The sequence below is a fragment of the Spea bombifrons genome, chromosome 3 (genome assembly GCF_027358695.1).
Source record: "Spea bombifrons isolate aSpeBom1 chromosome 3, aSpeBom1.2.pri, whole genome shotgun sequence".
NCBI classification, from domain to species: Eukaryota; Metazoa; Chordata; class Amphibia; order Anura; family Pelobatidae; genus Spea; species Spea bombifrons.
This window is the reverse complement of record NC_071089.1, coordinates 89,248,255-89,265,728: the sequence shown is the minus strand read 5'-3', so window position 1 is coordinate 89,265,728 and position 17,474 is coordinate 89,248,255. Positions and strand designations below refer to the sequence as shown.

Here is a 17,474-nt window from a genome sequence, read left to right as displayed (position 1 = left end):
GAATTTGGTACTGTAGCGTGTTATCACACTAGTCGTACACCGAAATGTATTGTGCTGGTGTACATTTTTGCAATGTACCCAATGGCCTTTCCAGGCTGGCACCTATGCCTTTTGCAATAGCTTTTAGGCACTATATCAGCACAAACCTTTATCAAGTAGACATTATAGGTCCAAAAATATTTTTAAGAATTCAACAATAAATGCAGTTTTTATTTTTTGGAGACTGCACCATTTAAGTTGCAATATAGCAAAAAACTATTCATGGTTCCATAATTCTTGTCATGGATACCACTTTTCTACCATGATATATATATAGGAACTAGCCTTTATGAAATAATTAAACCCTCCTCATTGTAAATACAATGGAAAAGAAACAAAAGACATTGTAGCACATATAATATCAGCTGGCGTACACTCGCTCACTAATCACTGTCAATTATAGAGGCACAGTTTCCTTATAATAGGCTTTTACGGGAGGGAAATTACTAATAGAACCGGTGTGTCAATAGGATAGTAATCACATTTAACACTTTTGTGCTATACATAACCCTGAATAACCGGTATTAGTGTAGGGATGAGCCTAGGATTAGAGGCACCTGGGTGCAGTGTTTCACCCATAACTAACACACATACTAATGCACCCTAACACTCACACTCTAACATCATAAACACACACTCTCTGTCCAGCTGCTCCTCTCCCCTCTATTCCCTTCTCACAGGTGCCAATAATCCTATGCTCACACTTGGCACTCCAAACCCATATGCTGACACACATACTCCTAATACACACACAGATGTATACTAACACACACTCTAACACCATATGTTGGCAAAGCATATTAATAGCTTTGAATCTTCTAGATTGTTATGTTTCACATAGTACCTTTTAATATCACCCAACAGTTCATATTTTTTTCCGATGTTCTCTTGGTTTATTACTATAATCTTAATAGAAAACATTACAGTTTATATATCTGTATCTATATATATGTGTTTATATATTTTAATTTAACTACATTATATCTCCAATCCATTTGAGTGCTACCATATCACCTTATGTAACTGAATTTAAGTGTAATAACAGTAACACAGATTAGGGAAATATGACAATTTTGATAAATTGAGCAGCAGAGTAAGCAAATTGCTGGCTAAATTTAGTTTCACGTGTCACAAAATGCGTATCTTTGCCATGACATGGAAAAGTGGAAATTGTGTTTAAATGGGAAGAGCTGATTATTTATGCATTAAGATGTAGTATTAACATTTCTATTATGTTACAACATGGGAAGATATACAACTCTCACAGCAGTTTATAAATATTTTTTGACATCACTTAATTGACTGTGAGATGCAATGATCCAGCAAAAGGTGCTAAGAAACACAATTTGATGTCATTCACAAGGCAGCTTTGGAGGCAGATAATAGTTTCCTTCACTGGAACTCTCTGATCCTACGCTTAAATTTGCATGTTCTGTAATAAGAGAACACTTGCAAATGTGAACTTGCTTACCCTTTAACGGCCGATCTTGCGGTTTATTCTTTTTATTTTCATATGAGGCCACTAATGCTTACATATTGAGTATCTCTATATAAAAGAGTACACTGACAGGTCCTTCATTTTGGAGAAAAGCAAGATCATGAGAAGAGCAGAGAAACGCAGAACAAAACAAACATTTCTTAAATGTTTAATACAGTTGGGGAGTTAGTTCTGACAGTGAGGAAACATGCATGGGATAGGTATATGCTTATCCTGAATCCAAGAAAGCTAGATTACAAATCCTGGTCAGTGAGCAGGCATCATAAGAACACATGAACGGCAACCATCACTACTCATGGCTAAACATGGCTACTGATTGAAAGCAATGAATCATTTAAAAACTCAAAGAATCTCATTACAATTCATAAGACTCCTACCTTGAATGCTTCAGATTACAAACCTCTCCAGAGACTTCATTTTGTTAGAGAGCGATTTGAGATGTGGGTTTTGTCTCAAGCCTTTTTTTTTATATGGTGGTGTTTTTAAAAATGTTAAATATTTTTAGCTTGGCTGTCGTAGAATTCACTAGACCAGAGTTATTTTCATCCACATATTTGGTTTTTTTTTTACACCAAAATAATAAAAAAATACCAATCAGGAATAACATATCAGGGAATTGTATTTAAATCTATTTTATTCATAAGCAAAGAATAATAAATACCCAGCAAGATCTTAAAACATGCTTATCCACTGCAAAGTGTTGGCATAAAGTGCTTAATATTGATGATTTTGACTTTTTGTTTCTTTTTTAGATTACAGGTCATCTTTTCATGCCTTTAAATTAAAGACAATGTATACATTGCACCGTGTTCTGCAAAATAGATGGCTATACCAAAAAACCAGAACAACTTTTAAACGTTAAAACTCTATTTTTGTTTATTTGTAGATAAGTAAACTAGGGTCTAAAGAAAAACATCTCTAAAGCAGAATTAAAGCACAGTCTCAATGGGGAAGCGCAAAATACATCGTTACATGTTTTATTCTTCTATGTTCGCTCTTGTTTACATCATTGGAAATAACTGGACAGGCTGTCGTAGGAATTTACATTAACTGTCCTGCTCAATAACAATCTGAAATACAAGGCTGTAATACTATATTACTGTACTGTTTAAATCCTTGTATATTTTGTTGTTCTCTAAAAAATTTCTGTCTCTCTATACCCTTTTCTCCTTTTTGTGTTACAGGGCCCTTGAGCTTGATCTTAGTTACATCCCAGATACTTACATTTCTGCTTTTCAATTTACAATGTTGTTGAGGACATGTTCTCATTATCGCATTAAGACTGGGCCTCTGCTTGTTATTTATGTGAACTGTTGTTTACTTTGCAGATATACAAAGGGGAAGACTCCTCATTTCAAATCTCAGGTCTTCAAAACAACACAGAATACAGATTTAGAGTGTGCGTATGCCGTCGATGTCTGGATACTTCACAGGAGCTGTGTGGATCATTTAGCCCATCTGTATCGTTCACCATGAGACGGAATGACCTCATGCTTCCTGGGGATATATCAAATCTCGAACGTACAAAATTAAATAGCATGGTGCCTAATGACGAACAGTTTGCAATACTCATCGTTTTAGGCTTTGCTACATTGTCGGTTCTGTTTGCCTTTATACTACAGTACTTCTTTATGAAGTAAACATCCAACAAAGTTAAAACTCAAAACGTTAACTAATGCTACGCATTATACTCCAGACACTTATCCAAATATTCATTTTACAAGAAATACAGACATTTTTGTTTTCTACATTTTATATTCATGTTTTTTTACTGTTTTGGTTAGATGAATTTTCAATTTTTTTTTGATGCACCTTTTTTTGAGATGGAAAATGTATAATGCCATTACTTGCTACCAAGGCCTGTAGTGTAGCAGAACAGCTTTGTTTTCTCTGAGCACTTGGAGAATAGAGGGTTAAGTTACCTGCATTTAATAATGATATATATATATTGGTTTCCTTCTGAAATTAATGTACCAGCAAAATTGTACTAAATTTGTGTTTCACATAACACTGGCACCATCAAATAGGCATTTTCTTTACTTTCTGTTAGCTAAAGTAGTAGGACTCCTTGATTGTGCTGGCTGCGCTGTGATGGTGAAACACTTGGCTCTCCTTAGCTTGGGTATGGCAGTGGATGGTACATCATGTTGAAACTGGGAACTTAGCAAAATGCACTTAAATGGACATTTGCTTTAATAAATACTCAAAGCAGTATCTAATTTCCAATGAAATGAAAAGCAGTTTTAGCCATCAGCCTCTTTCAGCAAGAGTCATACTTAGTATATCACCAATATATACTAATGTCTTTAAATGGGGGGTGGAAAAACAGTTGATGTATTGGAATGTTGTGACCAATCTTAGAAACATTCTTTGTCCATCACTAATGGAGGGCCATGGGTATCTTGAAATGCATATTTAAAATCATAGTTAATCATATTATCTACAGAATCCAAAAGTCTCACTTTTCTTAGATGCAAGGTTATAATGATGCTATGGCAGACATCCCAACCTGAAAAAAATCATTTCAGGGAGGTGGCTTCACCAGCCACTGGCCGGATGGGCTTTAAAGCTTGCCTACCGAGAAAACTGATAGGTTAGTTAGCACAAAGAGATACCAATCAGGACGCGGCACAGAGGAGGACCAGAGCATAGGCACACCAGAGCGCAGATTTTTTTTTTAGAGTGAGCGCGCAAGAGACTTCAGTGGCCATAATGAACGCTCTCTCACGCTCTCTATATTTCCGGGATGTCTGTTGCAGTTTGCGGGCATCAGGGAGCCTCTACAAAAATGAGAGAGACTCCCGGAACTTCCAGGAGAGTTGGGATGTCTGCTATGGAAAAATCCATAACATTTTTTTTTAGGTAATTTAACACTAAAGGGCATTGTGCAATAGATAATTGTGCAGTCTGAAATCTTTTTTGACCTTTGGCACCAATCCTAATTATTTTATTTCTCTGAGCTACATTTTAAGTAACCTAGTTGGTCTAAACCTATTTAGACCAATGTTTTTATGTGAAATAGACTAATAATAATGAAAAGGGGCATTGTGTTGAATATGGTTAGGCTATGAGCTTTTTCAGTTTTGTATTAAGATACTGTTTTTTTTACTGTTATACTCGCTGAAACTATTTAAACAATAGCATTTAGGAAGTTCCCTTTTTAATTCAAAGAGAGAACTTTTAGAGAGTGTTGTTAATCTGTAATTGGCACTGTGCTGAATATGCCAGTAAGCATACCTGGGAATTTCTTTACTCCAGCTACCTTGCGGGACGCGGCCAGGACTGCCTACTGACGTCGGTGGGCGGCCCTGATGATGTCGGCGGCAGTTCCTGCTGACATCTTTGGGAGTTCTCATTGACGTCAGGGGCGTTCTCGCTGATGTCAGCAGGAAACACCCCCATTTAAAGGGAAAATGGACAGGGAGTGGGGCGTGTCAAGACCCCGCGACCAGGAGGATTTGGGTATTGACCCGGAGAGTTCCCAGGTATGTCAGTAAGTCTCGTGCTTACAGGCTTACACAATAAAGTAGTGTGTTGTTTGTGCACTTTGCCTTGATTAGGGAAAATACTCATCTTTGGTGTATTATCGTCTAGCCTGATTCTCATGTGTGGGTAAGAAAGGTCAGAGATTTCCCTTGTAATCATCCCATATGCACATTGGGGAACTGTACCTAGCAGCCTCCATAAAAACTTACTCAGCACCAAGTGTCAATAAAATGCAGCACTGGGATATGAAGTCTTCTCAGGCCTAATCACAGAGGATGGCCACCACAGATGAACGCACTGGGTGGGCAGCTGGGGTACTACCCTGGGTCACTCCCAGACAAAACGCCTCACTGAATATGGTTAGTTTACCAGACACTCACTGGACAAGTTGTTCCAAGTTGAATATATATTGGTTTCAGTGATTTACAGTAGTTTTATATTATTTGGAATAAACAATAACCAACATTGTCCAAGTTGCCACATTTCATTGACATTTCTTATGATTCTCACACTGGTCTGAGGCTCTTAGTGATTTGACCCCTCCTATTCCTCGTAGCAATGTAAACCTGTGCATTTCAATCTAAAATATCAATAAATATGAGTACCTCAGGGAAATATAACAGCTGAAGGTGCAACTCATTTCTTAAAAGGTGCATCAAACTCACAGCTTATACCCTGCTTTTTATATCAATATATATTTTGTAGATTCTTGCTGCTTTATTTTGCATTGTGATAGAATTTAACTGTTTTACATTCTTCAAGATATAATGATGTCATATTCCTAAAGTATATCAGCTTGTAGCACCCATAACCAAAGTATCGAGGAAACCAACAATATATCGTTGTGGGATTTTTATTTCAGTATATTGCATACAGTACTTTATAAGCCAACGACAGTGCAATCTCTTATTTATTGTAAAGAAAAAATGTACTAATTTTTTAGCACGTTATGTTTTTTATTTTATAACTTAGGTATTTTTTTTTTTACCCAGCAGCATTTTAAGTGTATTCTCACGTGTTTAATGGGTGTTTTTTTTATTTGTTTTGTTCCATTTTCTATATGAGATATTTCAGCGCATGTAAAGCCAAAAAACATTTTGTGATTTTAAACGTTTACATGTAAACCAATTCTCCAATCATCTCTTCGAATGAAAGTGTTAGGATCCACTAATCATGCTGTTTGCCTTTATCGATGTAGCATCTGTTTTTCAATTTTTTTTTTATTATTTTTTTTATTTTTAGAAATGTCCTGTAATATATATGTAAACACTACATTAACCTAGCTTTGCAAACTAATGTTGCTGCCTAAATTGTGGCAAGTCAAGTTTTAGGTTTTTGTGCTATTTTTTTAATTATTTTTATTTAAATGTATTTTTAATGCAAATTATTCAACTTCTGTATTTTGTGAACAAAATATGCGCCGTGTTAATAAAGAGAAAGGAGCTTTTTGTATTTTATTTTTTAAAAAATAAAAAAGTTACATTTTTGTCCCTTTTTGGTTAAAAAGAAAAATTGTGATTTTACTAATAAGCAGAGCTGCTGCCTTTAAAATAAACAAATAAAACAATAAACAAACAGCCTTTTCTTCCCAATTGAAGAAAGAAAGTTTAGTTGGCATGTTATATTTCTAAATACATTTTTAGAACTTTTTCGAAGCAGCATTATTACTTATATAAAAAGCAAGGTCTTTTAAATGGTTATAAGCAAAAAGGAACTTCTGTAGAAGGAAAGATGAAAGCATATAATGCCAATATTTGCAGTATGCCTTTTAATATTTATTACTCACTGGGTGTCAGAGTTCTTGGAAGGCACAATTTATACAGCTCTCGGAATTCTATTATCCCCTGTATAATTAACTATACATGGTGGTTCATAAGTATTTTTATTCTTTTAGCAAATATAAGCAGGAATTGCACCTTGTCTGTATAATTCCACGGGGGGGGGTAGATAAAGGGTATTTTAGGTACTGTAAACAGTTATTTATATTTCCTGAATATATTATGTAGTAATGCTGCTTTGATTTTTATATAAAAAATGTCATTCTACAATCATTGTAATTAAACAAGACTCAGTGTTTATACTTTTCTAAAAAGCCACTATGGGAAAATGTTATCTACACAGCAAAACTAATTGGCCAGTTTTATTTAATTTTTTTTTTTAATTCTGTCATTTTTCAAAACAGTGCAAACTAACAGAATGAAACAAAATGTCGGTGCGCTAAGCTAGTCTCAGGCTCAAAAAATACAAATGTATAATACGAGGCCTACCAAACTAACAGAAAGAAATCCCAAAAACTATGCCTGCAGGTGGTACATTATGGACTTAGTATGGCACATTCTGGCTTCATAGCAATGTGCATGCCTGTGTGTGCTTTCCCTAGAGCCTTTCGTCATTACAAATTACCAGTTTTATAGGGAAATCAGTTCTTTTCCAAGAGGATGGAGGTTTTGATTCTACCTATATCCTGGCTTCTTTCTGATAACAGGGATTGATTTGCCTCTCTGACCTAACTTTGCCCCTGCCTTTCTCCTACATGAAGTGGGTAGGGGAGAGATGCGGGTCAGCCAGGTATGTAAGTGTGTTCTAAATCAAATAACCTTAGCCTTGCCTCCATATTTAGGTTCTGATTTTGGAAATCCCTAGATAAATTTTGGCAACGCCTGCTTCCTTACAAAGTGACGTTGTACATTGGTTGTGTCTGACTGGCTTCCTTGCACAATTTTTCAAAATTTAATTTTCAAAAATAGTTTTTACCTCACTGTTGAACGTACATTCCAAACATTTCATACAAAAAAAAAATCACGGTTTCTTGTAAATTTAAGACTACTTTGTATGCATTGTATTAAAGTCGCCATATCAATTTTAATGTATAGATTTTGCAAAAATATGTTAAAGTATGTAAGACGTAACTGTACTTCTAGTGTATATGTAATATATTTAAGCTCAATAAATGTTTTACTTTATATTGAGATGGTTAATGCGTTTAATTGTATTTTTATGATTCGATTAAATATGATTATTTTAAGACTTTTAATGTCAGAAATGTAAACAAATTGCAACATGCCTAAAGGGCCAATAATAACTTTAAGATGTCCAAATGTCCCTTTTTACTTTTGTTACTTTTATGAAACAGTTGCTAAAATGTGGTTACATATGAACTTTCCACCTTATTCAGTAACACAGTGAAAGTATGCCATATCTCAGAGCACAGCTTCACAATTTTGCAAGGTAGCCATGTGGAAGCTGTGGTTGACAGCTCAGTGGGCTGGTCAAGAAGGGTCAGAGGATTATTTAAAAAGAGGAGAATGTTAGAACAAGAGATTATAGTATAAAACTAGAGTATGGGAGGTTTAGTTGTTATGTAAGGAAGATTTACTTTACTACAAAGATGGAACAGCCTCCCTTCAGAAGTTGTAGATGCTAGTACAGGGAGGGAATTTAAACATGCATGGAATAGGAATAAAGCTATCCTGAATCTAAGACAAGACCAAGGACGGTTTGGGTCTTTACACCAAGAAAAATGGGCAGACTAGATGGGTAAATTTTTTGTTATTTGTTTTTATACAATAAACCTGATATCCCAAAACTAAAGTTACATATTCTGAAGATTCAGTCTATCTACCGATATGACCAAATCTAGTTGAATTGCAATACATTGTGAATGTGTGAAGGAGAAAGGGAAGAATTTCATAGTTCAGCTCTATCCCCCTGAGTAATAAGATGGTGCTGCTATATTTGTTGCCTGATATTGTCACCCCAGGCAATTTACCACGCAACAGCTCAAAAATATTTATTTACAATAACTAATCGATCAGAGCCTCAGCTGACAACTTCCACTGATTAGACAGAATATGCAATGTACTAGATAAAGGGAATTCCTAATTGAACTTAATGTTATAAGAAAGTAAGACCTTGATAAATACTTACATCAGCAACGTAATTATTTCATCTGATTGTAACTCACTATAAGCAGTTGCTCACTTGGCCACAGACAGTGACACAAGGCTGGGGAGCCATGCGGGTCTACTGTACATGGGGGCTCTGAATAGAAGGGGTGCATTGGGGCGAGGAGCACAGTGCAAGGGGTGAAGTATGTGCCGTCTGAGTCTCCCTACCTTCTCCGCAGACTGCTTCTGTGTCTCTGTCTACTTTGCCAAGCTCCACTTCTTTTCTGGGCTCTTTTTTGTTTGTACGCTTGTCCGTGAACCATGCCTCCCGGAGCACTTCTGCAAAAGGGGGGAGCTTCCATGCACACCTGGAGGAACAGAAGAGAGGGTGTCCCAGTGGTTCTGCTCTTTTGCGGAAGTACTCCAAGAGTCCTAAATAACAGGTTTGTGAAGAAAGAAGTGTTTCAGCGCCTCTCTTTCTCCACGCAATATATACCATATTTGCTCGATTATAAGACAAGGTGCTCTGAAAAATAACCATCATCTTATATTCGGGGTCGTCTTCTAATCAGACCTCAAACACAGGTCTGACTATAAGACTAAGATCCAGATCCCCTTCAGCGCTGCAGGGGACCTGGATCCACCTCTCTGGCCGCTGGTGGAAGTCCGTGCGATGCCGGCACTTCCTCTGGGGCTTCTATGATGGAGAGCCGGCATCACATGACCTTCCGGTGCTCCACCATAGAAGCCCCAGCGGAATCGCCGTCATCAGCAGTGGAGGTTGCTCGCATCAGGCAGACCTCCACCGGCTGCCCCACTAGACACCAAGGAATCAGAAGCATTGGGGACAAGTCTAGAGATGCACTGGTAAGACGGGGGAGGGTAAGAGTGGCATATGGGGGGGTATAAGGGCTTTCTGGAGGCAGGTTGGCAAATAAAAGGAAATAAAAACAAAAAAATTAATTTTCTCAATCATAGTTTTTATTAAATATGAAAAAATAGTTTACATGTGAATTAATATCTACTAGTAAAACTTTTTCCCTATAGAGTAGTCTTATATTTAGGCTTTTTCTTTTTTTCCTAAATTACCTTATTTGCTCGATTATAAGATGAAAAAAACTTGTGAAGAGGAGCACAGACTCTCAGGTAGGAATGATTTGCATAGCTGGTTCAATTAGGGGCGCATCTTAGTGAACTACATTTCCCATGATCCCCAGGGTGTGTTAAACGTGACTGAGAATCATGGGACATGTTGTTCTTATAGATGAGCCACTGACTGGTGAGCAAGAAAAAAACACTCTACACATGCAATAAGATATGACAAAAACAGTGGTTTTGATTTTTTTTCCCTATTAGGGTAGTCTTATATTCAGGCATTTTCTTTTTCCCCCCAATAAGATCCAAAATTTGAGGGGTCATCTTATAATCAGGGTCATCTTATAATAGAGTAAATATGGTAATATTCAACTTTTGGGAGGTCGTTTTATAATCAGGGTCATCTTATAATTAAGCAAATACGGTATTCATAGGCGTTATGCTGTACCACGGTCTGTGTCTGGATCACTCTATGATGAGAGGAGTTATGCTGTAACCACCTTTTGTATCTGGGTCACTATGTAATGATGGGAGTGTTTGTGTACCACTGTCAGGCTCAGTATATATTGATAAGAGTTATACTGTACCACTATCAGGCTCAGTATATAATGATGGGAGTTGTGCTGTACAAGCTCAGTGTCTGGCTTTCTATTTAATTATGGGAGTTACACTATACCATGTGTCATTGTCTGGCTCAATAAATGATCATGGGAGTTATGCAGTAAAGCCATCATACCCAATATATAGTAATGGGATTCATGTTGTACCACATATTATAGGCTCACTATATGCTTATGCTCACTATAAGCTGCACTGTAGCATATCAGTGTCTGGCTGTTTGCAGATGATTACTATGCTATAACATATGCATAATGGGGATAATAGTAGATAACCTCTAGAGTGCCAAAGGTTACTTTAATGTCCCAAATGTCCCTTTAAGCTCAAGCAAAACACTTGCTCAGGCCCTGACCAGCACAAAATGTGAATGAAGTGCAAGGTTTGGGGAACTTTGTTTTACTGTTATTTTTTATTCTCTGCAATTCTGATAGCATTCATTCGCTTGTTATCTACTTTCTTCAAAATAACTTCTGTAAAAATATAGTTGGGGACACAATTTTCTGTTCTTGCCTCAGACACAAAAGGAGATAACGCTGACAGATTCAGTGTAATGCTGTTTGGGGCAAATATGTCACTGATAATCGGGGCAAAAAAATGACACTAACAAGCTATTTGTGCACAAAGATGGCAAGGCATGTAAAGGCAAAGATGATACTAACAAACTAAGGGCGAAGATGACATTGACAGGCTGTTTGGAGGCAAATATGGCACCGATAAAATGTTTGAGCACAAAAACTGCACTGACAAGCTGTTTGGGGACATGGATGGAACTGACAGGCTGCTTGGACACAGAGGGGACACCATGAAGTTTGGGGGACAAAGTAGGCACTAGTAAGATGGTACTGACAAGCTGTACGGCAGCAAAGCTGGCACTGTGGGAAGTGGGTGACATGTTACTTGGTGAAGTCACTGGGCCCAAAGAGGCGGAGTGGTTGCCATTGAACATGGTTGTGGTTAGAAGTATTATGGCATAATGTTAGTTTACAAACGTAAGGGAGTTAGCAATATAGCTGCACCCACCTGGGGTGCCAAAAAAATGATTGCACCCAGACGTCAGTGACCCTAGCTTGTGAGAGTCTACTAAAACATCTCCAGACATTCACACCCCCAAGCGAAAATTTTTCAATGCACTAAGTATAAATACATTGAGCATCTTATGAGACTCTGGAAGTTGGTACGTTTAGATCTTGTGACCACTAATGTGCCCTTGGCCTTACACACGACAGCACAACCAACCTCCCTGGAGCAACCATGGCAAGAGTTTCCTTCCTGCAGAGCCTCACGTTGAGAATAGCCAAAACCAAAGGAGGTGAAATCTCATACTGGGGTAAAATCTTATTTGTAAATGACATGAAGGTACACTTACACATGCATAAATACTTAAATGATCAAAAAAGGCAGAATTGACTTTAAACATTACAATGGATATACCTAGTAGTCATGGCCTCAAGCACAACCCTTGTAGCGTTAATACAGCTTTTTATAGAGTATTGTTTGACAATGCACTATGCTGCAGTGACTCGCTCCTAGCATTGAAATGAGTTACGGCACTCACGGTTTTAGTATTTTGGGGTTAAATACACTTCTTCTGTTTCTGTTGCCCTTCATATGCTCTGTAGGTGACATTTTGCTGACATTTAACTGTCATGTAAGTTATGTAGGACGTTGTGAAGTGTCCCTAATTGGCAAAGCAAAAATCCCATATAAAATAATAAAATGTATGGCATTGACACCTATCATATGTCATTATTTTCTAATTCACTTCACGTACAGTAGTTCTTGAATAACCCCCTTCATATTGTAGAGATCTGGTCATTAATTTTCTCAGTGCGAGACAGACTGCAATACCTAAACCAAACCATGTGACTGATCTATCTGACAGATAATTAAATGCTGATATCAGAAGCCTTCACTGGTCAGTGTTTAATATCAATATGAGAATGCATGATTAACTAGTGCTGTTTAACTAATATTGTTTTTAGAAGAATCATAGATTGCTTATCCCTTTCAAAAAATATTTATTATTTTATCCCGTTAATATCTGTAAGAATAGACAAACATTGGCAGTACAATGAGTCGCTCTAAAGAGCTCATGGCACTGTCATTGGATCCCACCTTCGCCACCAGTCAGTTCATGAAATGTGTGCCCTGTTAGGTCTGCCCTGTCCACTGTAAGTGCTATTACTGGGAAGTGGAAGTATCTAGGAGTATAAACAGCTCAGCTTTGAAGTAGACCACACACTCACAGAGCGGGGCTGCCAAGTGCAGAAGAGAATAGCTCACAAAAATCACCAGGATCGCTCATTACAGAGATCCAAACTGCCTCTGGTAGCAACATCAGTACAAGCACTGTGGGTTTTCGTGGCTGAGCAGCAGCACAAAAGCCAAATATCACTTTGTGCAATGCCAAGTGTTGGCTGGGGTTGTGTAAAGCCACTGGATTATGAAGAAGGGGATGATGAATCATGCTTCACTATCTGGAAGTCTGATGGGTTTGGCGGATGCCTGGAGAATGCTACCTACCAGAATGCTAGTGCCTATTGTATGGCCTAGGCTGTTTTTCAGGGTTTGGGTTAGGCCCATAGTTCCAGTAAAGGCACAACCTAAATCCCAAGAGTTACACCTGATCAGTATAAAAACATGCAGATCGAACATACACCACCATGATCCAGAATAACAAATACCACTGGGTTGGAACATTTACAAATCTGACACACGTAAGGCAGATGGAATCTAATCTTCCACATCTTCCCTTTTGTTTTCAGGGATTTAATGTCATGGGTCATTTGAAGCAGGTGTAAAAGCCCCAAAACACGTACAATGGAACACTAAGAAATTACATGGATAGCAATCGAGTGAACATACCATTTATGATCTGAAGTTAATCACTGGAGCCTCTTACAGACTCCAGTTCAATTGATCTTTTAATAGCTGCTGAATCACAATGGCAGATGCAGATGATGAGATAAGACAGGTCCTTGGATGTATATCCTTCGAAAAATGAAATGCAATGGCACTTAAAAATTGCTGTAATGGTAAATCAAAATAGGGTGTACAACAGAGAAAAATAAAAGCTTTATTAGTTTAATATTCTGGATTATATTGTATTACAGGAAGCAATGTATACAATCCATTAATTTTATCTAACTATTCCTGCATGAAAATGGGAGCCACTGAGACTGAGATTTTCTGAATGAGTTAAACAGCTGTTACGTATGAAAAATTCAGCGAATACACTTGAAATGGGCAGTACAAACATCTCATACTAAATGCCGTCATGGCACACATTCATTGTGAAGTCTATTTTGTTCAATTAACCATAACTGAGAAGATACAATGACTTGTTCTAGGTTAATTTACTCGAACAAATACAATTATGCATAAATTTAATTTATCCTTAAATTATAGGACCTTTTGAACACAGGAATCTTAGTTGTCAAATATTTGAGCATTTGAGCGACACACTGATTTTAATTAAGAAATCATGATAAAACATATTAAGGAACCTATGGCACATTACTTAACAAGGGTGATTGATGGTTTTATTAACATTTAATGTGATAAATAAAGTAAAAAATAGCATATCAAATTATTAAGCATTCATGGAAACAGAGCCACAACTTGGGATCTTGGTGTCCAGAACAGGAATCCAAGTTGCAGTTTTAATTTTCTGTTTAATGTCACTACACAGCATGCAAGAACCCCATATTTCGATATGTGTTTCCTACGCCTGGGTCTGGAGAGATAATATTACAGCTGCAGTCACCCCAACATGCCCAGTAATAGATAAAACAAAGAGGAACATAAAAACTTATATACAAGATTATAAGCAGGAACACAAGAAAGGAGAGAAGGTAATGAAAATAGGTCACTTTTCTACAGGTATATCAGATTTCTGTGTAACCTCTGCCCCCCCAACCTTAAGTTTTTCCTATAGTAGAAGGCCTCACTTCCAGCCCCCTCATAGCGTCGGCTGGCTACTAGTGGGTTGATTTCCAGTTCTTGGAGCAAAGTGTGCTTTTCTGAGGATCCTCTCCCAAAATAACCCTACTGCTATTAATGACACACCAATCAATATGCAAACTAGCAGACATATATATACATATATTTTACTGGAGAACAACATCGGCCAACAGGATAATCGTAAATCTGTATAAACACACAGGACAAAAATCAGTTCAATAAATTTGAAGGTGAGACATAAGGACCAACCAGGAGATTAAAGGAATGGTGCCTACAATTTGGAAGCATGAATATGGTCACATAGGCAGCAGGGAGATTTACAGGAGTATGTGGAGGGTCATTGGTGCAAGGAGCACAACTGGCAACGTGCTTTGAGATAGAACACACTATAACAATTATATAACACAGTAACATGGATAGCATAACAGTAATAATACAGTAACATAGCTGGGCCCTGTTACAGTCATAATGCACAGTGATAATATGTTTGAAATATGATATAGATTTAAAAGGATAAACATTACATAGGGTTAAGAGAAAATAACAATGTGTGAAGAGATGAATTAAACATGAGCCTGTGAGCTAAACGGACATTGGCAGTATATGTGAGATGAATGATATTTCTAAAATTATGTTTGCACTGACTTCTTTCTAGGGATATTTAGAGGACTCACTCAAAGTAAATTATTTAATTTAATGGAAAAAAAAGTTTAATATTTCCATTACCTATTGATCTTAGCAATTTGTAAAAATGTGAAAAACATATTTGCAATGGTCTTACATTCATTGGTTTTATCTCATATTGGGTATCCTGTGCATGGAAATAAAAACACAGCTTCTCTTAAACCACTTAAAAGGAATCTCTGTATGAGAGATAAAATGGTAACTTATGTTTTGTGTAGGAGTTTGGCTTAGCTAGTGTAGGTGTTTATGATTGGTGGGGGGGCAGGGGTATATATATATATATGGGGAACCGTTTTGTGTTTTCCACACCTGTTTTTGTCCATCCTAGCGGTAGTGCATTTTCAGGCTTGGGAGGCTTTTTTCTGTCTTTTATGTCCCGATGAAGCTGGTTGAAGAGGCCCTGTCATCGACACGGCAGTGGTGTGCTGGATGGTTGCAGGAGTAGCTGGGCCCACTGTTGGCAGTAGTTGGGTCGTGTTGGCCTGTTGGCCCCCGGAGACTGAGAAGCCGGGATGAAGACATCAGAAACGGAACGTGTCAAAGGTGGCCTCAAAGGCATGGAGGAAAGTCCAAGCAAGGCTGCAGCAATTTGACATCACGGAGCATGCAGCACACTGAGGCCTGTGGGAGGACAGTGTATGGGCATCAAAGAGCTGTTGATGGGAGGTTGTCTCAGGAGCAGAAATGGCGGAAGGGAGCATGCGGCAAGCCTTCAGAGAACGGGGAGGCTGTTCGGACAGCAAGTGCTCACGGACAGTTGGGGTGCAACCCCAAGCGGCCTAAGTGGTCGGGGGTAGAGGCAGGCCCTCGTGGCACAGGAGTGCTGTATGCAGACCCATGTATGGAGAGAATGAGCGGGGCAGCAGCAGGCCCTATTACATGTGAGGGTGCTGCTACATGTACCAGAGGACTGGCTGAGGGTACTGGGGGGGCAATAGCAAGAGTTATACAGTTTATTACTATGATTATAATGAAGAATTGGACATATTTTTTCCATCAAATAGGCATGTGTGAGGCTCACTGGGGTATTAAGGGTGGGTGTCAGGCCCTATTCAGGCTGCATAGCTGCTTCTGTCTTGCTGTAATCCATTCTTGGATTTCCTTGTGCTCTGCTGTTTACTTCTGATACTTTGTTTCAGTCCTGCTCTTAGCTTCTGTTTCCTTTATAAGTTGTGCCCCATCCAGGCCCGGACTGGGACAAAAAATAGGCCCGGGAATTTTAGACTGAGAAGCCCATTTTTATGAAAAAACATATATGTACATACATATACATAATACTTGGTCATTCAGCATGGGAAGCCTGAAGCCACAATTTAGTGCGACTAATCCTTGAAATAAATATTATAGAGTAAATAACACAATACCTTATCTTTTCCACTAAATGATTTCAGGGCCTTGAATGTTTTGTCCACTGAAGTCATTACAAGTTCAGGAGGGCATTGTATCTCTGGATAAGTAAAAATGAAATAGTTCCTACTGTAAATTAAGGAAACAGGTAACCAAACACACACACCAGGACAGGCTTTTCCACACCGACACCCAGACACACACACCAGGACAGGCTCTGCCACACCGACACCCAAACACACACCAGGACAGGCTCTGCCACACTGACATCCAAACACACACACCAGGACAGTTAAAAAAAGAAGAAATGGTTCAGCACTCAACTCCCAGGTCCTGTTTGGCCAAAACGTTGCTTTTTTGTTTTGCTTTCTTTGAATAAAGTAACCTAAGGATTGGAAACTGATTGGAGTGCTGGGTTCTTTTCTGTGTTCGTACACACACCAGGACAGGCTCTGCCACACCAACACCCAAACACACACCCCAGGACAGGCTCTGTCACACCGTCACCCAAACACACACACCAGGACAGGCTCTGTCACACCAACATTCATACACAAACACACACCAGGACAGGCTCTGCTACACTGACACCCACACACACACCAGGACAGGCTCCGCCACACCGACACCCACACCCACACACACCAGGACAGGCTCTTCCACACCAACACCCAAACACACACACACACCAGGATAGGTTCTGCCACACCGACACCCAAACACACACACAACAGAACAGGCTCTGCCACACTGACACCCAATCACAAACACCAGGACAGGCTTTGCCACACTGACACCAGCATCCGGAGGGTTTCCACGGACGGTTTCACTCAGCCTGCCTGTGGCATCTTTGCCCC

The 17,474-nt window shown here is 38.5% G+C and overlaps 1 protein-coding gene across 1 annotated transcript in view; it reads left to right on the top strand.

Moving 5' to 3' along the window:
• The window catches only part of FNDC3B (fibronectin type III domain containing 3B), a 148,678-nt gene extending 145,225 nt beyond the window's left edge, over positions 1-3,453 (top strand). Inside the window, exon 26 of the mRNA XM_053460580.1 lies at positions 2,866-3,453. Coding sequence (XP_053316555.1) covers positions 2,866-3,177 — 312 coding nt within the window. The 3' untranslated portion in view covers positions 3,178-3,453. The remainder of the gene's footprint in view (positions 1-2,865) is intronic.
• The last annotated feature ends 14,021 nt before the right edge of the window (positions 3,454-17,474 follow it).